The following is a 20,213-nucleotide window of genomic DNA, read 5'->3' as shown; positions in this document are numbered from 1 at the left end:
CTCTCCTGTCCCTCCAGCCCCTCCCTGCCCACCTGCTTTGCATTAAGTCCCAATCCGATTTCCCCAACTCTCTGGTGTCTGATTTAATTTGCCTGACGCTGCTCCTGGAATCAGCCCTCCACAACACCCCCTCCCCTACACACACACAGCCTCCCAGCTCCCCATGGGGAGATCAGTCCTGGGAGAGGCTGAGACACCAAGAGTGAAAGAGGGACGCGGAGTGTGTGGCCGGCTGGCGCCAGGACAGGAAGGACTGAGGCGGATCGCAGAGTGACCAGGGGTTCCCATCCTGAGGGGAAGCCAAGTCTCCAGGGGACCGAGGGAGTCCCAACCAGGAGGGGACAGCAGCACCTCAGACCACGGTAAGAATATTTCTTTGCAGCTGCTTCCCCTGATGATACCTCCCTCTCCTTGGCATTTGGGGGGTCTGTACCCCCAGGTGGGACCTAGGTGGCCTCCGTGATCCTCTCTGCAGGTCTGGGGGTCTCCTGTGTGTGGCTCTCGCTTTGTACACAGGTGTGTAGACTGTGGAAGGGGATGTTCCTGTAGGAGGAAGGTTGGGGTTACAACTCTCTTGCAGTTGGGATGGGGCAAAATCACAGCAGTTTCCAGCATGTCACAGATGTGTATGACCCCCCATTCTAGGGACCTGGGAGACTCTCAATAGGACCCCACACACTCATTGCGCATCCCCACCCACCCAGCTCTTTGCAACAAACTCCTCTCCTGTTTGGAGAAAAAGCGAGAGACCAGGGTAATTTTATCCTTGCCCTTTGATCTCCGTAGCAGAGGAAGGGGATCATCTCTCTATCCAGCTCTGAAGAAGCTCAGGGTTACCAGGGCAAGCGCACAGCACCTGCCTAGGGATTACACAGGGACCCATGACATCCCCTATTAATCCTCCACCCTTCCGTGCCTTTCGCTTTTCTATTTAAGGCTCCCCAGCACCAGCTGAGATGCAGCCCCCTTTCCCAGACGGGTGAGGGGATCCGGGCTGATATCAATGCCCTCCCTCACCACTGCCAGCACCCAACCATTTCTCCATTCCTCATTCAAACCGGAGGAGGTGATGTGGGTGATCAATGGGCGCGTTTACGCCTCCGAGTCAGTACTGACCCCCGGGCCCCAAGGTGCTGCAGGGCTGGGTGAGCTCTCCCCGCAGCCATCACTGCTGGTTTATTACATGTTTAATATTCATATTCCCGTGGCCCCCAGGTGCCCCAGCCAGTGGTGCTAAGCGCTGAGGAGTTTACAGTCCAAGAACAGGAGTGATAAATGAAGGGGGCGGGGGCTGAAGATAATTGACTACGAGACGCATTTTCTATAAACAAAACTGCCATTGCTTAGTTTATGAGCCCTAGAGCAAGTGCCTGCTCGGATGTGGCTGGATGCTTACAGGCATCCCAGCGAAGGAGGCTCTGGAGGCTGTTCATAGATAAGGGGTTGCCTGGGAGGAGGCACAGGAAAGTTTGTTGACTCATTAGAGGGTGGGGTGGAGAAATGCAGGAGAGGACAAGGGCTGTTACACCAGGAAGAGCCCAGCCTGGAGAAGACAAGGAACTGGAATTTAACGAGGGAAGCCAATGGAGGAAGTCAGCAAAGGGGGCAGACTCTCCAACTCCAGTGCCTTAGCATGTCCTTAGGGGTTCTGTGCTGCACACTCAGTCGGCGGGGCGCCATCTCCCCCGAGTGACCCCTGACCCCAGGCCCAGCACAGCGTTGGGGTTGTGCGCTGTTCGAGGTATCAGCTTCCCGCTGAGACATTAAACAAAGATGTTGGCCTGTATTTTCCAGAGTGACCAGTGACTTGGGGGCAGTGCCCATGGATCTATGAAACCTGGCCTGGATGAAGGGCCTGTATTCTCAGAACCAGCTAGCGACTCTGGGTCTCTCTAGTTTCGGGTGCCCAACCTGAGATACCTTAAAGGGGCCTTGTTTTCTGAGGGCAGGGCTCGTCACTTTCTGAAAATCAAGCCCCTTTAAGGTGTCACAAGGTGGGTTCCCAAAAACTCCTGAACTCATAGACTTTAAGGTCAGAAGGGACCATTATGGTCATCTAGCCTGACCTCCTGCACAACGCAGGCCCCAACGTCAGGGCATTAACTCCAATGTCCTGGCCAAACTCCAGCTTGGGGTAATTCCAGTCTGCTTCCCTTATTTTTCTTTGCTACCTCAATTCTGAGACTAGATTCTCTTCCACTTCCCATCCTAATTTTTCATACACTCTTAAGCACCTGCATGTTCCTCCCTAGATGCAGCTGCATTTCAGAGCTGGGTAGATGGCACTCTCTGAAAAGCACTTTGGGATGATGCACTGTGGAGGCTGTGGGGAAGGTAGAGTTATTATTATCTCTCAGCCGTGGCTCCTTGTCCTTCTGAGGCTGGAAACAATTCCCAACCTTCATTTAGATCGTCTCCTCAAAGGGATTTGAGATTTCTGATGGAGACCTGAGGCTGAGCCGTAGCTTCTCTGTCTCCCTCTATATTTAGCTTTTCTATCCCTCCTTGACAGTGTACCTCTGTCCTTTTGATCCTCCTGCCAGCTCTGTAAACCCCTCATCATGTCGTGCAACTTCATTCCATGTAGCAGCTTCCTACAAACTGTGCCCCCCCTTCCCCCCACCAACTCCAGAGTTTAAAAAAACACCAAGCAGAGGGAGGAAAGAATTAAGAGGCCAAGGGAGGAAAGGCATGTGCGGGTGAGGCTGGAACTGGGCGGGATAGTGGGGTCGGCAGAGGATCCAAGGCAGCTGTTCCAAGTGAGGCAGGAGCTGCGGAGGAGGAGGAAGTTCTCCACCCCGTGCAATGGCGAGCGGGCGGAGAGAAGCCTGTGAGGTCAGCTAGAGCAAGCCTGCGGAGGGGTGTCTCAGCCAAACAGCCCTAGGGAGCTCAGGGCGGCTGGAGGCGAGGAAGCTGCAGTTCTCCAGGCCAGAGGAGATGGAGCCTGAGATGAGGATCTCAGAAGAGGGGCCTGGTACTGAGCCTTCAGGGAGCTCAGAGAAGAGGCTGGAGGAGATGAGCCAGAGAGAAACACCCTGCAAGATGCTGGGAGCAGCCTGAGGACTGCACAGCGGTGACGAGGAGGCGGTGCAGAGACCTGATGCCAGGAGCGTAGCACAGGGTCCATGCAAGGGGCGAGGGAAACAGAGCTGGGCAGAGTCTCCAGGACGTTGCTGAGGCATGGGAGAGTGGAAGTGGGGTGAAGGACAGAGTCCAGAAAGGTACGGCCATGCCTGAAAGGTAACTGATTCCTAGTCATGGGGGGTCTATCCCTCTTCACTAGCCTGAGGATGCAGGGCTGGGGATGTCAGCAAAATGGCGCCAGGGGATACACCCTGCACGTACTGGCTATTAAACGTGTGTGTTGGGGTATGGCCAGCGCTCCTGATTGTATCACGTCTGGTGATGCTGGCTGCTTTCCCTAAAGCCCCGGCGTCTGGCTTCTGTAGCTACCCGAGAATCTCAGCGTTGGTTTTAAAAACTACAGGTCTAGGCTTTGCTGCGGGGGAGAAGAGCTGGGAAACGTGACCTCAGGGCACCCAGAAGGCCGAGAAACCAGAGAGCAAAGAAACGAAGAACGCCCACTATGGTTTTTGTTCTTGACATCTCATGAGCTTGGCGGCCTGCTATGATTTTTGAACAAGTGGGGCTGCTGCGGGGAGGGATCTTTAGGTCCGGTCTCCACTCAGTCAGCCGCTGCAGGAGAATGGGGGCCCAGGGCTTGTGCCGGGTTCTGCCACATCGCCAACTTTTACTAGGGGAACAGTTCTCCAAACAGGCTGGGAGATGCAGACGGGGAAGCAGCCAGGACTGGGGGATTTTACAAACATCAGCTGGTTGTCTCAGCCCCACCAGGTGGTGGGTCATGCTCATTCTCCCTCGGGGAGACGTGGGGTACAGCGAGGGGCAGAGAGGTCACAGAGGAAGCTGGGATCAGTGTGGGGATTAGTGACTTGCTGGCCATACTCCACTAAAACATGCTGCCTCTGTTGCTACTGAGCTGCTCCTCTGGTTGGCCACAGGTGACCCTGGCCCCTCAGCCACAGGCAGCAAGAAGGGCCTTGGCTCGCCCCTTGTGGCATCAGAGCCAGCCCAAGTGACACTGACCCTCACAAAGGCAGCCATGGGCCATCCCAAAAATCCAGGAGCTTGTTTCCTGGCCTCCAGAGGCTGCCCTGGGGACTCTAGGGAAACTGAGGAACAACTCCCCCAGCGATCCTTGCATTGCATTTTTAAGGCTCTTTGTAATGGAAGCTGAGATTCTGCATTGCATCTCCAGGGGCCCCTTCAAGTGTGGTTCAGGCTGAGGGAACTCCAGGAAGAGCCACAGAAACCCTTACGGGGTGGTGGAGTTGAGTTGTGGGGAGGGTCAAACAGCTAACCCCAGCTGGCGTGGAAGAGCCACGGATAAAGGCAGAGATCTGAGAATTGTCTGCGTTGTGTCTGAGAAGGGTCCCGGAAGGGGCTGGAGCTGAGCCAAGGGAAAGGAACTCCAAGTACTATCCCCCAGTGCTGAGGGGTCTGTGAGCCCAGGACGCTGTCTCCGCAAGGGAAGGACCTGAAACCCATCACTAGGGAACCTGGGAGCTAGGGCTGGGGAGAGCACAGGCTGCTGGAAGAAAGGATTCCCTCAAACAGAGCTAAGGCAATCCCTGCCTAACTGGTGGGACTGGACAACGTGCTGGAAGGAGAGATCCAGTGTATACAGCCCGTTGTGTTTCCTGGCCGGCCTGGCCTGGGAAAGCTGGGTCCCGGGGAAGGGGTCTGTCACTCACCTCAGTACTGGCTGCGCCCAAGGAAACCGCCAAACCTGGGAGCTGATCTCTGCCAACAAACAGGTGAGATGCAAATCATCGATGGGGCGCATCTGGGAATCCGACACCCGCACCGGGGGCATATTGAGCTAACAAAGAGCAGGTGTGTGAGAGACAGGCTGGGGGTCTACAGCGTGGGGGAGGAGCTGGAGTCACTGGGGAAAACTGGAAATTGTAATTCAAGGAGCTGTGTAGATGACCCACTCTCCCCTCCGAGTTAGTACTGCCCGGGGCTGTGTGATGCTAGTGATGGTTTTAGCGGAGATATGAAACTAGGATCCTGATTGCCTGAGATCTGCCACTTTCCCCATGAGTTGGGGAATTAACCCCATTTTCTTGGCCAAACCTCACGTGAGATGAATCCATTCCTCCTTCCTACATTCCCCCCACAGGTTCAACCAGATACAGCATTCCGCCTCACTTCCTGTCCCAAAGTGCCCTGTAATGCAGCGGTTACATGGCTGCCAAGTCCCACCCCAGAGATGGCTGCATCTCAGCAGGTGGGCAAAGTGTTCCATGTGCATCTGTAGTGTGTAAAGCCCTTTGGGATCCTGAGTGATGGGAAAGAAAGGTAAGGGAAAGGCAAGACCTTCTAACGAGTGGCTTCTAACACGGCCAGCCCCATTTTGGTCTCTGTAGGAGCCAGGCTATCCCGAGTGGAGGATCCACTGCTAGACGTTCAAGATGGGTGAAATGGAACAGATGAAGCAGGAGGCCGAGCAGCTGAAGAAGCAGATTGCGGTAACACTGGAGACGGAAAGGCAACCAGCCCATAAGCCCCACTCCCTCCCTTCTCCCATCTGCCCAGAGGAATCCCAGGTCCAAGGGAGCTGCCCCACCCGGCCCGAAGGAATCCTCTCCTGAAGGAGCCTCTCCTCTCCATACTAGGGAATTCCCATCCAGAGGGAGCCGCCACTCAGCTCCTGCTGGAGCTCAGCTCTCTCCTGCCTTAATCCCAAGTGCCCCTAGGAAGGCAACTACTAAACCCCCCCATAATAAGACAGAAATGTGCCTGGCACGTGGTAGGGATTAGTGGCGGGTGGCGGGTAGTCTGTGAGGCCAGGGAAGGGGTGTCAAATCAAAGAATCCGATTCCTTCCCCTCCTCCCCAGGAGTTAATCTCCCTGTCCTGCATGCACCCACAATGGAGGGTCTTAGTATGGGGAGAAACGTAGCAGGGGCTTTATAGCCTGGGGGAGGAGGTGGGGAAGGATTATTATTTATGATTATGATTACCATACTGCCCAGGAGTTCTAGCCATGGCCCAGGACACCTTTGTGCTGGGTGCTGTACAAACAGATCGGAATGATGGTCCGTGTCCCCAGGAGCTTGCAATCAAAGAAAACCTAAAGAGATTTTCCAGTCCTGTCCCCGAGTCTCTCTTGGCCCCTTCTCCCGTCTCTCACGCTCTCTCTGTCTCTTGCCATTTCCTCTCTCTCTGCAGGATGCACGGAAAGCCTGTGCCGACACGACACTTGCTCAGGTAAGAGATGGTGCTAGCCAGCCTCGGCCAGGTATGGATGTGCAACCCCCAGGGCGGGCTTCTCAGAGCAGCCCGGAGAGGGAATAAGGGACGGCGCCGTGTGGAAATATGGTGGGTGGGTGAGCCCCCTTCCCTGCTGGCTGAGGTTTAACTCTTTCTCTCCTTGGGGGGATCCCCGACCCCCCCTAGATTGTGTCCGGGGTGGAGGTAGTCGGACGCATTCAGATGCGTACGCGGAGGACCCTGCGTGGGCACCTGGCCAAGATCTATGCTATGCACTGGTCCACAGACTCCAAGTAAGTGAAATGCTGGCTGCTTCCCTAAGGAATGGGAGCTGATACCGTGACCGGGAGGGGAGGGGGACACTGATGCGAGGGGCCATGAGTGAGAGAGGTGACACTAACAGGGCCTGCTTCCTCTCTTAGACTCCTGGTCAGTGCCTCCCAAGATGGGAAACTGATCGTGTGGGACACGTACACCACCAATAAGGTAAGGGGCAGATGCACACACCAGTGCACAGCATCTCCTGCTAGGAGTAGCTGGGAGCTCCCGCTTGGCCAACACTTCTGCCGTGCTCCCTGCCCTACCGTGGTGTCCATTAGTCAGTGGCTCAGCTCCAGCTGCCGCCTCGTTACATAACATGAGCCTCTTAAAGGTGCAGTTCCCCACGTCTCCCTTTCCCAGCCCAATGTAACGATGATGACAATTTACAAGCAACGTTTACAAAACATGCCATTCCGAACACCTATAATCCGCCTGCTCGCTGCATTTACTAATGATGTTCAATTCATCTCCGAGTTGCCTTGCACTGTTGCTTGGACTTGCAGGTCTGCCTTGAAATATCAGGAGTGCTATTGTCAGGAGGCAGTGAGTCCATGTATTCTGGCCGGGCTCATCTGTCTGAACTTGCTGTGGTTGATATCTTTCTGAGACTTTCTTGGGCGCAATGGCAAACTCGGTGCCCCTTATCTCCCTCTCTGGTGGACGCTGGAGAAGTGTCGCCTGTTCCTCTTCAATATGTGTCTGCCTGGGGAGGCAAGCGCAGGTGGAACCTCTGCTATTATTTGCAGATTATTGTTTCCCATCATAGCTAGGCACGGTGTCATTTTCTTGAAGTGTTGGCGGCTCCAGGGACCCTAGGTAATAATTTTTTTTGGCCTTTTCTGTCTCTTTATACCTCTGCAAGTCCCCAGTTTCTCTGACATCAGCTTCTATCATTACAGGCATTCTGGTTCTGTTTTCTGTGAAATAAATGTCAGCAGGTAACAGCTTGTCCTTTATTGGTGCCATTGTGTAATTTAACAGTGTTGAACATGGATCAGGGTCTGACTCCTCAGCCTTTTTCAGTAGATACTTTATTATTTGGACACAGTTTTCCACCAACCCACTGGAATGGGGATGAAAGGGACTAGCAGTTACATGTCTAAATTAGTACTTCACTGAAATTGCTTAAACGTATGCCCACTGATCTGCAGCCCGTTGTCAGACAGCGTGAGGTTAGGATACCACGTGTACTAAAAATAGCTTTGATCTGCACAATCTAGTAACGCTAGCTCAGGAAAGTGAGACTAATAGCTGGACAAAGCCCTGGGCAAGCAGTAAAGGAGAGGGGCTGCTCGGGGAAGGGGGAACGTGGGCACCACCCGCCAGGTGGTTTGCCTCATTTTTAACAGGCTAGGAGTTCGTGCTGCTCTGAGCTCATGGACTGGCCCAGGACACTGGGAATAGCTTTTATAACAGATTTCCTACAGTGTGTTTTTTAAAGTGTTTCTAGGAGTACGAGTGCCAGGGGCTTGTGGGCAGGCCCAGCCCGTGTTGTAATTTATGTTACCTCTGACTTCATGGTGCCAAGCGTAGCTAATAAACCTCCTGTCTTGATCACTGCGGACACCACCACTATCCTACCGGTCACTCAGGCCCGTAACCCAGGTGTCGTCTTTGGTTCGGATCTTGTGACAGCGTGGGAATTTTTCATAATATTTTGGACGACTATTGTGTGTGCCTCATTAACTAGGTGGCGGGGAAAAGTCTGTTTACATTTTGCAGCGACCCAGAGATACAGGCGTGACTGACACCTAGTTGACTGGGGCCTAGGGCCCCGTGCCCATGGAGAGTCCCAGAAGACAATGGCCACTCCAATTGCCCGGGCATTTGGCACCTCGGAACAAATGACCATGGATGGCCCATCCTCCTCAGGAAGCCAGCTGGGTGTGACCAGCTGGGGAACAGAGGCCTGGGGAGAAACCAGGTGGGGTTGTTAAGTGTGGGCTGAGTTGCTGAAGGCAGAGATTAGAAAAGCTTCTGGACTGAGGGACTCCAGAGGGCTCTGGATACTGACCCAGGTGAACTTCGCTGTAACTTTCCATTCTCCCTGTTAACCAAGGACTTTCTGCGCTGTGTCCCAGACACGTGATAAACCCTTCTGCCTTCACAACGCTGGCTGAGAGTCACCCAGAGTCAGGAAGTGGGGAGTGCATTGCTCCCTTTGTGCACGTCTCCCTCAAGTCTCCAGTTCAGGTGGACTCGCTGAGGGGAGCTCACAGTGAGAAGCAGGGTGCTGAAGGCTCGGAGGTCGGGTCCCAGGAGGCAGTGAAGCCAAGAGGCCTGCCCCAGTGCGGGAGTGACCCTAAGGGGGCTGGCACACAGAAGGGGTCCTCCCAGGGCTGTTAAAGAGCACTGGACCTGTGGATCCGTGACAGACCTCTCTCTAGGTCCACACATCCAGGCTGTCTAAGGCCTGGTCTACACAAGCCCTTATGCCGGCGAAACTTACATTGCTCAGGGGTGTGAATAAAACAAACCCCTGAGCGACATAAATTTGCTGGCATAAGCGCTTGTGTGGGTTTAATCTAGCTGATTTTATTACGTACATGGTTTTGTATATGGTTAATTATGTACATAATGCGGCTACACCTGCGCTCTTATGTAATGTGTTGGTACAGCTGTGCCGCTGTATGTTTTAAGAGTAGACACGCCCTAAATCATGCAGATTCTTTCTGTAGAACATCCCTAAGTACAGCCTTTCCTATCCATCCACCCACCCACCTAAAACTGCACTCCAGGCTCTCCTCATCTCGTGCCTTGATTACTGCAACACCCTTCTCTCTGGCCTTGACAAATGCAATCCTGCCCCACCCTTATCCATTCCGAATGTTGCTGCAAAGATCATTTTCCTAACCCATCGCTCTGATGTCACCCCTCTCTTTGAATCCCTCCACGGGCTCCCCATTCGCTATCACAGCAAACAAAGCCCTTCACCGTGAATCCCCACCCTAGGATCATCCCTTAGTCAGTGTCACTATGCTGATTCTTGCCCATGATGCCTGCCTCCAGTGCCCACTTATGAAATGTTTCCATTTTTAAATTGATCATAGGGCTCTGGCACTATGCTATCTCAGCTCCCCTGTGCTGATAGCCTTAATCAGCGGCTGCAGTGTCTCATCCTGAACTGTAGCAATCACAGGCCACATTTATCCAGACAAGACTTTTTTTTTTTAAATCAAATAGTCATGTACAAAATCTAGCTCTGGGTTTTGCTCCACTGCAGTTTAATCAAATGCTCTAGCGAGTGTCTGCAAGCACCACATCTCTGCCAGGTTTGTATTCAATTTGCAAATCAGTTCGAAAAAACGATCTCTGTATTCTCAGAGGGTGGGGGAAGGAGAGTTGCCAGGCCCTTTTCGCAATGGCAATACATGGTTTAAGGTCAGTTTTAGCTAAACCTGGCCCCCCATAAATAAAGACATGAAACTTTTTACCCCTCTAGGCTCAGGCCAAAGCTGCCCCCTCTGTTTGAGTGCACTGATGCTAAGGGGTATGTCTACACTGCAGTCAGCGGTATAAGCGCAGCATACCTAGCCGTGTCTGAGCTGGCTTTGATCTCTTGACTCTGACTTGGACGCTGCATGTCTCTATCCCTCAGGTCTCTTTTCTTGCAGTAGTTTAGATTCTCTTCCATGTCTGCAGTGCCAGAGGCACTGTTCAGCCTCTGCTGTCTTCAGTCTGGACTAGCTGACATCTGTGGCTTGGCAAATTCTAATAGCTTTGTCAGAGGTTTATTCTGGATCTTCCAGTCGTCTCTGTTTGTGATTTTTTGTTCTAGATCTCAAACATGTTCTCTTACAAAGGACTCAGTTAAGCCCTCAAACCTGCATGATTGGTTTAGATCAGACACAGGCTCTTCTATACTTTCACCGTCCTTTTGTTCCCTTCCCTCTGATTAAAAGCATCTCTCAGTTCTCATCTTTAGGTGGAGTGCAGTACTCAAAGGCCTGTACTACGGTTCCATAGTTAGCCTCCTCTGCCTGAGTTCACTGAAAACTATTCAACACACCCAGTGCTTCAGAACCAGCTAGCGTCAGAAATAAGGCTTCCTTCTGCCTGTTTCCTTTTTTACTGATACCCATGGCTCGTAGATGCAGAGTGAAAGGCTGATTGAACCTTCTCCCGGTGTCGTCCACATTTCCAGAGCTGTTCAGCTCTGGTGGGGCTTTTAACTGCGCCATTCTTCCACTCAAAGTGCCTTTTTACTCCTAATACCGTGTGGTGTTCAGTGATCACGCAGACAACGTGCTTTACAGAGAGCTGCTTCACAACTGCCTCTGAGGTACAGAACATGGGCCTTTGAAAGGTACATTTACCTACCAACACCTCCTGTGGGATAGGCTGATACTGGGAGCTTCCCTTCCAGCCAGCGCACTGACCTGCCTCTGACAGCACCTGCTGCTGGGAGAGACCGTCACTGGAGTGGCTGCCCTCACCACCAGCACTCTTGCCCTGCTTCCTTCAGTGTCTCTTGCTGGGAGAGTCCAGGACTGTTTCATTTCTCCACAGGTTCATGCCATCCCTCTCCGCTCTTCCTGGGTCATGACCTGTGCCTATGCCCCCTCAGGGAACTTTGTGGCCTGTGGGGGACTCGATAACATGTGCTCTATCTACAACCTCAAGACTCGTGAAGGCAATGTCAAAGTGAGCAGAGAGCTCTCAGCCCATACAGGTGAGTGCCCTCCCCACCTCTGCAGCTCAGGGCATCCCTGCCCCTGCGCCTCTCTCCTTCCCTCACAATGATTTTCATTACCCATTATTGCTGCTCCTCAGGGTACCTGTCCTGCTGCCGATTCCTGGACGACAATAATATTGTGACGAGCTCTGGAGACACCACGTGGTGAGTGATTCCCTTCGCCTACCCATCATGGCCCAACCAGGCATCGGTGTTACCAGCTCACAATTTTATTGCAAGTCCCCCAGTACGTGGTGTTTATCATAAAGCCGCAACTCCAGGAGTCATGGGATTAGATCAGAATCTCAGTTTTTAGGCCTCATGGTTGGAGAGAAAAACTGGAAAATGTGATCCCAGTGCATCCGAAAGGTTCAAAAACCGGAAGACAACAAAAAAGAACACACAGTTGATTATGTTGGAAACTTTGAATGGTTTTTGAATGCTTGGGGTGGGAATTCTGCAGTATAGAGCAGTATGGGAGGGCTGCAAAGAGGAGGCTGGATTCCTCTCTCCTTTTGTATGATAAACTTGGTGCTGTTCTTTCCAGCTGAGGCCAGGTCTACACTAGAAAGCGTTGGCTCGGAGAGCTTGTCCTAGCTAGTTTACAAAACTAGTTTAAAGCAGTTTGTTGTGCACAATAAGCTATGGAGCCAGAAGTACTTTTATGCTAGTATAATGACAGTAATCACCCCCCTGACCGACATTGCTGTGCTATCAAAAGTTTCTGTCATAGACCTGGCCGGAGTTAGCTCGCCCACCTCCTTAGACCTGGGCTATGGCACAACCCACGCGCACAATTATACAGGTGTTAAACTCTATTGACACAGTGTGATGAGAAGGTTCCACTTGCCTTAAGCTAACTTGATTGGTAAAGGCACCTTTTTCCGTTATGTAGCCATGGCCATAGTGTCCCTCCCTTCTTTTAAAATGGGGTAAACTCCCCACTGCAGCCTTAAAGCTTGTCCATCTCCCATGGTCACACGACTCGAGCACCTAGCCCTTCTGTTGCTGTAGCCTGAGGACTCTCCTCTCCTCCCCTTACAGCGTACTCTGGGATATTGAAACGGGACAGCCGAAGACCGTCTTTATGGGTCACACTGGAGACTGCATGAGCCTGGCCGTCTCTCCAGACTTCAAACTCTTTATCTCCGGGGCCTGTGATGCCACTGCCAAACTGTGGGACGTGCGGGAGGGAACCTGCCGTCAGACGTTCACAGGGCACGAGTCTGACATCAATGCCATCTGTGTACGTACCCTGTCCGGCGAGGGGGAGCTGCACAGCTGTGTTTAAGGCCCAGGATTGAAATAGTGAGGGGGGGGGGGCACGGCCATGGCTGCATGTGGGGAGCCACACATCTGAGAAAGGGTACTCACGTGGTTTGGGTGCTAGCCTTGGAAGACCTGGATTTAGTTCCCTGCCCTATGTGGCCTGGGGCAAGCTCCTCAGTCTTTCTGTACCTCAGTCCCCAGCGGTGAAGTGGGGACAGGAGCATTGCCCTATCTCACGGGGGTGTAAAATCACTAACGTTTATGAGATGTTTGGATACTGTGGTAATGGGGCCAGATAAGTACCTTACCGAGAGCCCTGGTCTGGAACGACAGGGGGCATTTTATCAGAGCTGCATAGAGGGCCCAGGCTGGCCTAGTGGGTGTTATGGGGCAGGGTTATGATCCCTTGAGTGAATGTCCTCTCTCCCTTCAGTTCTTCCCCAACGGTGAGGCCATCTGCACTGGTTCAGATGATGCCACCTGCCGCCTCTTTGACCTGCGGGCAGATCAGGAGCTCATTGTCTACTCCCATGAAAGCATCATCTGCGGAATCACCTCAGTCGCCTTCTCCCGCAGCGGGCGCCTCACGATGGCTGGATATGATGATTTCAACTGCAACATCTGGGACTCCCTGAAGGCGGAGCGTGTGGGTGAGTGGGTGCGGGAGGTGCCCGTTAGACTTCCTACCACCCTGGGACCCCCAGCAAGTCACTCCATAAGAGACAAAGCCCCCTTTTCTAGCAGGGGGAGGTTAGTAGCCCAGGAGTTGGTTCTCCTGGAGGTTCTCCATTGTGGAAGTTGTCACCCTTTTCCTAGGAAGGGCAGGCCTACAGTCCTGCTGTGGAAATGCCTCCCCTTTGTCACTACCGTGTGCGCATGGTGCAGCTGGCGTGGTGCATAGCGGGTGTACAGGCACGTAGGCCACATTCCCAGAGAATGCAGCACATCTCCCCTAGCCTCTGTCTTTTGCTGATGTCTGCCCTCTCCCCCCTCAGGGATCCTCTCCGGTCATGACAACAGGGTGAGCTGCCTGGGGGTGACAGCGGATGGCATGGCAGTGTCTACCGGCTCCTGGGACAGCTTCCTCAAGATCTGGAACTGAAGAGGTTGATGGGGAGGAGGAAATTATTGGGAGGAAGGTGTCCACACCAAAGGCATTGCCAATCGAGCACAATTGATATGTCTACCTGTTAGTCACAGGCATGCGTCTGAGTCACTTGTAGGGGCTCCCTAGCCTGCAGGAGAGGTCTAGGGGAAAGGAGCCCTCCATTAGCTGTTCCTCCCAGCCCCTACCCTAAATATGCCATAAGACTTTCAGCCAGTTACAGGTTATAGGACCCCAGCTAAGTGAGGCTGTTGCACAAACGTTAGGATCTTGCAATGCACACCCACAGACCCCCTATTCCTCCACCAGCTCCTCCCCTGACTGGTTCCACACTCATTTTATGCCTGCATTGACTCCAAGGCAGCCAGCCCTCCAGACCCACCCACCAACAGAAAGACAATCCCCACTCCCTGAAAAAGACCTCTGCCTCAAGGCAGGGACCCCTCTCCACTACTAACTATAAACATTTCTCCATACACACTTCCCTTAATCCTCCCAGAGACACACCGCCTCCCTGCACAGCGGGGTAGAGGAGAGATTTTAGCCACCGAGGACTCTGCATTGACCTTTGCTAAGAGGGGCTAATTTCTGTCAAACCTCTCCCTTCCCTCCACCAGTTAGTTGTTTTATCTATGCACCAACTGGGGGAGGGGAGTTCACTGCCCTGTCTTAGGGCCTCAGGGACAGAATTTTAATTTATCATATTCCTGTAGTTATCCCCTTCCCCTCACCCCCAGGTGCTGTGTATTGCTCTTGCCCGTGCATTAGCCTGTAGACCACTTCAGCCTCTGCTTTCAAGCTGTAACTATCATACAGGAGTTTCATAGCCCAGGCACAATAAAGAGATCAAGTGAGAGGTGCGTGCTGCATCATTTGAGATGGACACGGGACTAGGCGACTGCAAATGGTGCTTGGGAACACAGTGGGATAATCACCTGGGAACACCTGCGTGTCCACTGCCCTCGGCTCTAGCCCCTCAATGCCAGAGGCAGGCTCCAGGGGAGGAGGAGGAAGTCAGGGGCCTCCCCCTCTCTTTGTTCCCTATGCATAGTCTCCCTCTACTTCCACACTATGCCCACACACTCAGCTGCTCCCTCCACAGCACACAAAGGGTCACGGTCCCAGTTTGTTGTAGCTAAGAAAAGGCCTCACCCTCTAGGACCATGTGAGGGCCCAGGCAGTAGCACAGCAAGTTATGACCCCACTTGCTTATAACAGAAGCTAGCATGCAATGCTCAGGACTGGAGGGTACAACTCCCAACATGCAACATTCTTGTTCCAGAGTGAAGCACCTCCAGCCCCAGAATAGCTCTAAGCCTTTGCCTACAGCTCCCCATATACAACATTTCATCTCACTTCAAAGTGGGAGCAGCTCCCTGCAGTGACTACTGTTCCCAGCATGTCACAGACCCTGGCTCAAACGGCATATGCCGTGGCATGCTGGAGATCAGGCTCTGCTTCCTCCTTCAGGGTTAGTAGGGGATTCCTCCCATAAGAACCAAAATTATGATGGACCCAAGTTTCAGCAACAGCTGAACTGGACAGGCACTGGGCAAGGAGGTGACTGCTAGCCCTGGCAGGATGCATCAAGACAGAGGTGAAGCCAGAAGGTCTTTAAAATGTGTTTATTTACCACATGCATGGGCCCTATACATTGGGGCAGTGCAGGGGAGGTTTGAGAGACCAACAGCTACATAGCACAGACACCTGTACATGAAAAGAGATACGTATAAAACTAAGTCAGAGAAAAGGCAGTACTGTTCATCCTCTCCCCCTGAAAAGGTTGGGTGAGAAGAGACTACAGGCCCAGGGTGTCCTGCCCAACACAGCAGGATCCTTTGTCCTTAGAAGGCTCCATTCCAGAAGCGCAGATAGAAGAAAGGGTTATTGGCAGAGGTCCAAGAGAAAGGGGACCCCCCCCCACAAACCCTTTAATTCTCCACCAAGCGACAGTGTCGATTTTCTTTGTTCAAGTCGTTCCAGGCACAGCCCCCAGATTTGAGGCTGCAACCTGGATCTGCTGCCACCTCCTTCCTCTCCCCCAGGTTCTCTGCCAGCGATGGGTGCCTCTTACCCTGGAGAGGAGAGAAAATTACTGAGTGCAAAGTCAAGTTAGCCTGAAGTGTTCCTCTCTGTGGCTCCCGTGAGACCCTACCTGCACCCAGCTCCCTTAATCCCTTAAAAGGTAGGCAGAGCTCAGAAAGGAGCCACAGATATACTCAGTCCGGTAAACAAACATTTAAAAATCCCTCTGGTTGCACTTGTGTCTTGATACATTCCACAGGAGCTAGCAATCACCACCTTGCCAGGTTCTGGGGAGAGATTCAAAAAAGGTGTGCCCAGCGTGACCCAGCCATGATATGGTGAGAGATGCGAGGACCATCTGAGAAGAGTCAAACCAGGGAGTCAGGGGAGGTTATTTAGTGGAAGGCTGAGGTGAGGAGAACTAGTGGTAAGAGGAGACGACCAAAAAGGAACTCAGAAACCAACCCACAGCACTCAGGGGTCCATGAGCCTGGGTCATCTCTTCAAAGGACCTGGAGCCCCATCATTCTGGAAATTAGCATCCAGCAGTTCTGGGGAATGGGCTGTGCCAGGGGTGAAACAATTCTGAACTGAGCTTGTGGGGTGTTTCGAACCTGACGGGACTCCCTCCCTCCACACTCTGCCCCTTATGGGGTCCTAATATCTCATCCCATAAGACTCCCACTAAGGGTTACCTGGCGAGGAGTGAGGGTACTCGGGGAATTGTCGTCCTGTAGGATGCTGAGGGGAGAGCGCCCAGTACCACCAGAGGCTGCCAAGACTTTGTTGCTGGCCTTACGTCTCGTGGGTTTGCCCCCTGGAGAGAGAGAAAAAGCAATCAATAGCATCTGCAATTGGATTAGAGGTTCAGAGATTTTATAGTCCCTGCTGGCTTTTATGACCATCTAGTCCATTGGTTCTCAAACTGGGGGTTGCAATGTGGTTATGTGGGGGTTGCAAGCTGTGAGCCCCGACCCTGGCTAGATGCAGGGCTGTGAGCCTCCCTGGTTCCTCCAGTGGAGGAACATGGAGTGGGGGGGGAGAAGGGGGGAGATGAGAGGTGATGTACAGATACTGCTCACTCCCCTCTCCCCTCCCCAGAGGGCTGTGGTGGTGGTGGGGAGGAAGGGGAAGCAAGGAGCAATCCCAGGGCTCCCTGCATCCAGGTCACTTTCCCCTCCTGGGCTGTGAGGCGAGCATCAGGAACTGCTGCTCTCTGCCCTCCTCTTACGCAGCTCAAGTGGGGAAAGTGACTTGGATGCAGGGAGCCCTGACATTGCTCCTCGCTCCCCCATCATCCCCCACAGCCCACTAGGGGTGCATGGAGGAGCAGCCTTTGAGAGGACAACGAGCAGCAACAGCAGCCGCTCCATGCATGCAGGTCAGTTTCCCAGGTGGACGCAGAAGTAAGAGTGCAGGGGTTGAGGTGAAGGGGGCACACGCAGAGGCATGCTGTGTGAAAGGGGTCACCAGTACAAAAAGTCAGAGCCACTGAATAGTCTGACCTCATGCATAGCACAGGCCAGAGAATTTCAGCCAGTGACTCCTGCACCAGCCCAATGACTTGTGTTCGAGCTAGAGCCTCTTGTTTAGGAAGAGCTCAATCTTGTTGTAAAGACTTGGGGAACACAGAATCCAGCCCACACATAGGTAAACTGGTGCAATGGTTAAAAATAATCTCAGTCATTCCCTACATGCCCCAGTCCTCCTGAATGAGCGGTGTGGGATCCCTCTGCCCTGGCATTGCCACGTGCTAGAGCTTCTCTCCGTGTTCGTAAGCAAGGACACAGGTTCCTGCCTCAGATGGGGGAAAACAGCCTCGCCGTACTGCACTCCCATATTACAGCACCTTCCCCTCCCACCCGAGACACATCCCCTTGAGCAAGCTGCCATCTCTCGTTGGGGCACCCCACAAACCCTGCCACCCGACCCAGTAGCAATTGGTCAACCCTACCGGTTAAATGCCCGCCACTTAAAACAAGCAATGCTTTTTATCAGGCATCATTCCTTTTCTCTCAAACAACCAATTAAAGCACAACAGGGAGGGCAGGCAGGGGATTAACAGCAGGGATCTGGTGGCAGGGAAAGTGCTTCATTTGGCATGGAAGGAAGCAGGGGTGGGGGGATGAAGACAACAACCGGTGTCTGTAGGGCAGGATGAGATGCACAAAGCTGTTCTAGAGAAGCAACCCAGAAAGGCTCTGGGGAGGTGGCTGGTGTGGGTGGAGGAGTTGAGTCCAGGACTCGTCAGTCTGTCCACATGTTCTCCCCTTTCAGAACTAGACCTTGGATTGTACCAGGACCCTGGGGTTTTCCATTCTTACGCCTCTGCAAGACTCCACTATTCTAAAGGCTCAGCTGGGTCATTTTCCTTGCTTACATGCTGCCTGTGCCTCTCACAGCCCGCAAGAGAAGGCCAATGCTGCTGTTCTATAGTAACTCACTTTTCCTGGGGACCCATGCAAACACACTGCTCCCCCTTATAACCTTTAAGGGACTCCCCTCACCCCACACTAACACCCTCCCCACATCCTGGCCCCTCTCACCTCTTCAACCGTATCCCCCAATGGGTGAAAACAGAAGTTCTCCAGAAGCTTCTACCCCCACAACAGGGGAGGCCCCAAAGCCATACACTCACCTGAGGTGCGGGGTGGGTCAGCGAAGCGAGCTGGTTTTATTACAGGTTGAGCACAAATGTTGGAAAGTGGCTGCTTCTCCCTCTCCTCCCCCCACATTGGGATCTTTTCTTGAGATGCATCCACTGCAGAGCTTTCCAGCTTCTTTCCATTTGCGTCTTCCCCTGGAATACAGGCAGCTCCAAGATTTGGCCTCTGGTCTAACCGCTCCTCCATGACTGACTCCTGATCCGTGGTCTCTGCCCCAAAGGCCTCACTGAGCTGCTTCACCAAACAATTTATGGTGTCTGGGGAGAAAGTGAGGACAAGGCATCTTATGAGACAAAAGGGGGATGAAGGAAGACCCCACCTGAGATACTGTACTCAGCTCTGGACTTTTCAATCTCAGAAAGATAGTGACAAACTGGAATGTGCTCAGAGAAGAATTAAGAAACGCTCAGGGGGCCAGAGCCATGAAGTTCTGGTGACAGATTTCAAGAGCTAAGTTCATCCAGCTCAGTAGAGCCAGGAATAAAGGAGGTAAAATGAGAATCATCTGCAAATATCCGAAGGGCACAAAACCGGAGGGAATTATGGTTAGGGGAAGGGGCATGAAGAGGGGACACTGAACCAGGGACAGCTGCTCAGGAACCATCCTCAACACGGAGAGATCTGAGAGTCTGGGGAGTGGTCTCCAGGAGGGAAAGGTCCAAAAGCTCAAAGAAACAGACTGAAGAGAACGGTCCTGCCCCAAGACCTGATCTGCCCTTAGGACAAGCCACATTCCCCAAGAACAAAGGTACTCACCAGCCATCACAGCCTTCATAGGTGTGCGTGAGATGCCGAGGGTGGGCGATCGAGGGTCCCAGCCCTGGCTCTGACCAGCTGCCGTCATCTCGGCTTCCTCGGGCTCGGCCAAGGGGCTTCTCTGGGGCGAGTTCTCCACCTGCGGAAGGGAAGGGAAGGGAAGGGCGCCCGTGGGGATGATGGACCCAGGCACAGCCACGGCTCAGGTGCGGGGCCCGGAGCAGGGAGACGGAGGCAGGTTGGGCACAGACCAGGTAGAACTGGGATGTTCAGATGAAGACGGGACTAGACAGGTCCGAGTTTCTGGTGAGGGGCTGGGTCGGTCTATTGGTGTGAACCAGCAGGAGGGAGCTGGGCCCAGACTGGGCCGTGCTGGGGGAGGCTGGGTGCCCCCGGGACCGCCTCATACCTCGATGGGGGTCCGCAGGATGCCCGGCGTCGGCGAGCGGGGGTCGCGGACGTGGGCCAGGTGCTCGCGGAGGAAGGGTTTTGCAGGGGGGGTGGCTGGGAAGCTCTCGGCAGCCCCCATGGCCGCGGGCGGCACGAAGAGCGGGCGCGCGACGCCCGGGTCCTCCTTCGGCGGGGCGCTCTGAGGGAGAGGGAGAGGCTGCGGCGTTACCCCCCCGCCGTGCCCGAGAGCCCGGGCAGCTACGAGCCCCCCACCCCCAGCGCCGCTCGCCTCCCCCCGCCCCGCTGACCGCGGGCCCCTGTCCCCTCCCGGCCGAAGGAGCACGGACGGGAGCCGCCGGCCCCGGGGCTGAACCCGCCGCTGAGGGCCGGCCCGGCCCATCCCCCCCCGGGGGTCTCGCGCCCGCCCAGCCTCACCTCAGGGCCCGGCCCCCGCCCGCCGCGATTCAAATCTCCCGCCCTCCTCGCGCACAGCCCCGCACCCCCATTGGCCCGGGCCGCTGCCGCTCGCGCCCGCTTCCCTGGCCGCCAGGCTGGGTCTGCCTGAGTGAACCAGCTGCTGACGGCCTAGGCGGGGGCACTCCCACCCCCTTAACGCCTCCGGCTCCGCCCCGTGACGCGCGCTCCGGCCACGTCGCATCTCGTTAGCTAATCTCAGTGCCAATCATGTCACGCTCCCACCTCTTGAC

The 20,213-nt window shown here is 54.0% G+C and overlaps 2 protein-coding genes across 5 annotated transcripts; one reads left to right on the top strand and one right to left on the bottom strand.

Moving 5' to 3' along the window:
• The first annotated feature begins 5,498 nt into the window (after positions 1 to 5,498).
• GNB3 (G protein subunit beta 3) lies at positions 5,499 to 14,479 on the top strand. 3 transcript variants are annotated; one of them, XM_067545900.1, is made up of 9 exons: positions 5,499 to 5,555; positions 6,258 to 6,296; positions 6,486 to 6,592; positions 6,722 to 6,785; positions 11,130 to 11,292; positions 11,394 to 11,457; positions 12,340 to 12,541; positions 12,998 to 13,214; positions 13,560 to 14,479. In XM_067545900.1, the coding sequence occupies exons 1-9, from the start codon at positions 5,499 to 5,501 to the stop codon at positions 13,664 to 13,666; spliced, it is 1,020 nt and encodes a 339-aa protein (XP_067402001.1). In that variant the 3' UTR covers positions 13,667 to 14,479. The 3 variants fall into 3 exon arrangements, with proteins under 3 accessions (XP_067402001.1, XP_067402000.1, XP_067402002.1); XM_067545899.1 differs by having other exon boundaries at positions 11,394 to 11,460; XM_067545901.1 differs by lacking the exon at positions 6,258 to 6,296 and having other exon boundaries at positions 11,394 to 11,460.
• An 800-nt stretch (positions 14,480 to 15,279) lies between these two features.
• On the bottom strand, positions 15,280 to 20,149 carry CDCA3 (cell division cycle associated 3). Of its 2 annotated transcripts, none has more exons than XM_067545902.1 (6): positions 20,007 to 20,149; positions 19,526 to 19,705; positions 19,117 to 19,255; positions 18,333 to 18,617; positions 16,390 to 16,511; positions 15,280 to 15,744 (listed from the first exon to the last, which is right to left on the bottom strand). In XM_067545902.1, the coding sequence occupies exons 1-6, from the start codon at positions 20,010 to 20,012 to the stop codon at positions 15,601 to 15,603; spliced, it is 876 nt and encodes a 291-aa protein (XP_067402003.1). In that variant the 5' UTR covers positions 20,013 to 20,149; the 3' UTR covers positions 15,280 to 15,600. The 2 variants fall into 2 exon arrangements, with proteins under 2 accessions (XP_067402003.1, XP_067402004.1); XM_067545903.1 differs by having other exon boundaries at positions 19,942 to 20,082.
• Positions 20,150 to 20,213: the final 64 nt, after the last annotated feature.

Source organism: Emydura macquarii, unplaced genomic scaffold (assembly GCF_026122565.2).
Source record: "Emydura macquarii macquarii isolate MOO-44397 ecotype Brisbane River unplaced genomic scaffold, CSIRO-AGI_Emac_v2 contig_1119, whole genome shotgun sequence".
NCBI lineage: Eukaryota > Metazoa > Chordata > Testudines > Chelidae > Emydura > Emydura macquarii.
Note: the sequence above shows the minus strand (reverse complement) of the source record. Positions and strands in the feature narration are given on the sequence as shown.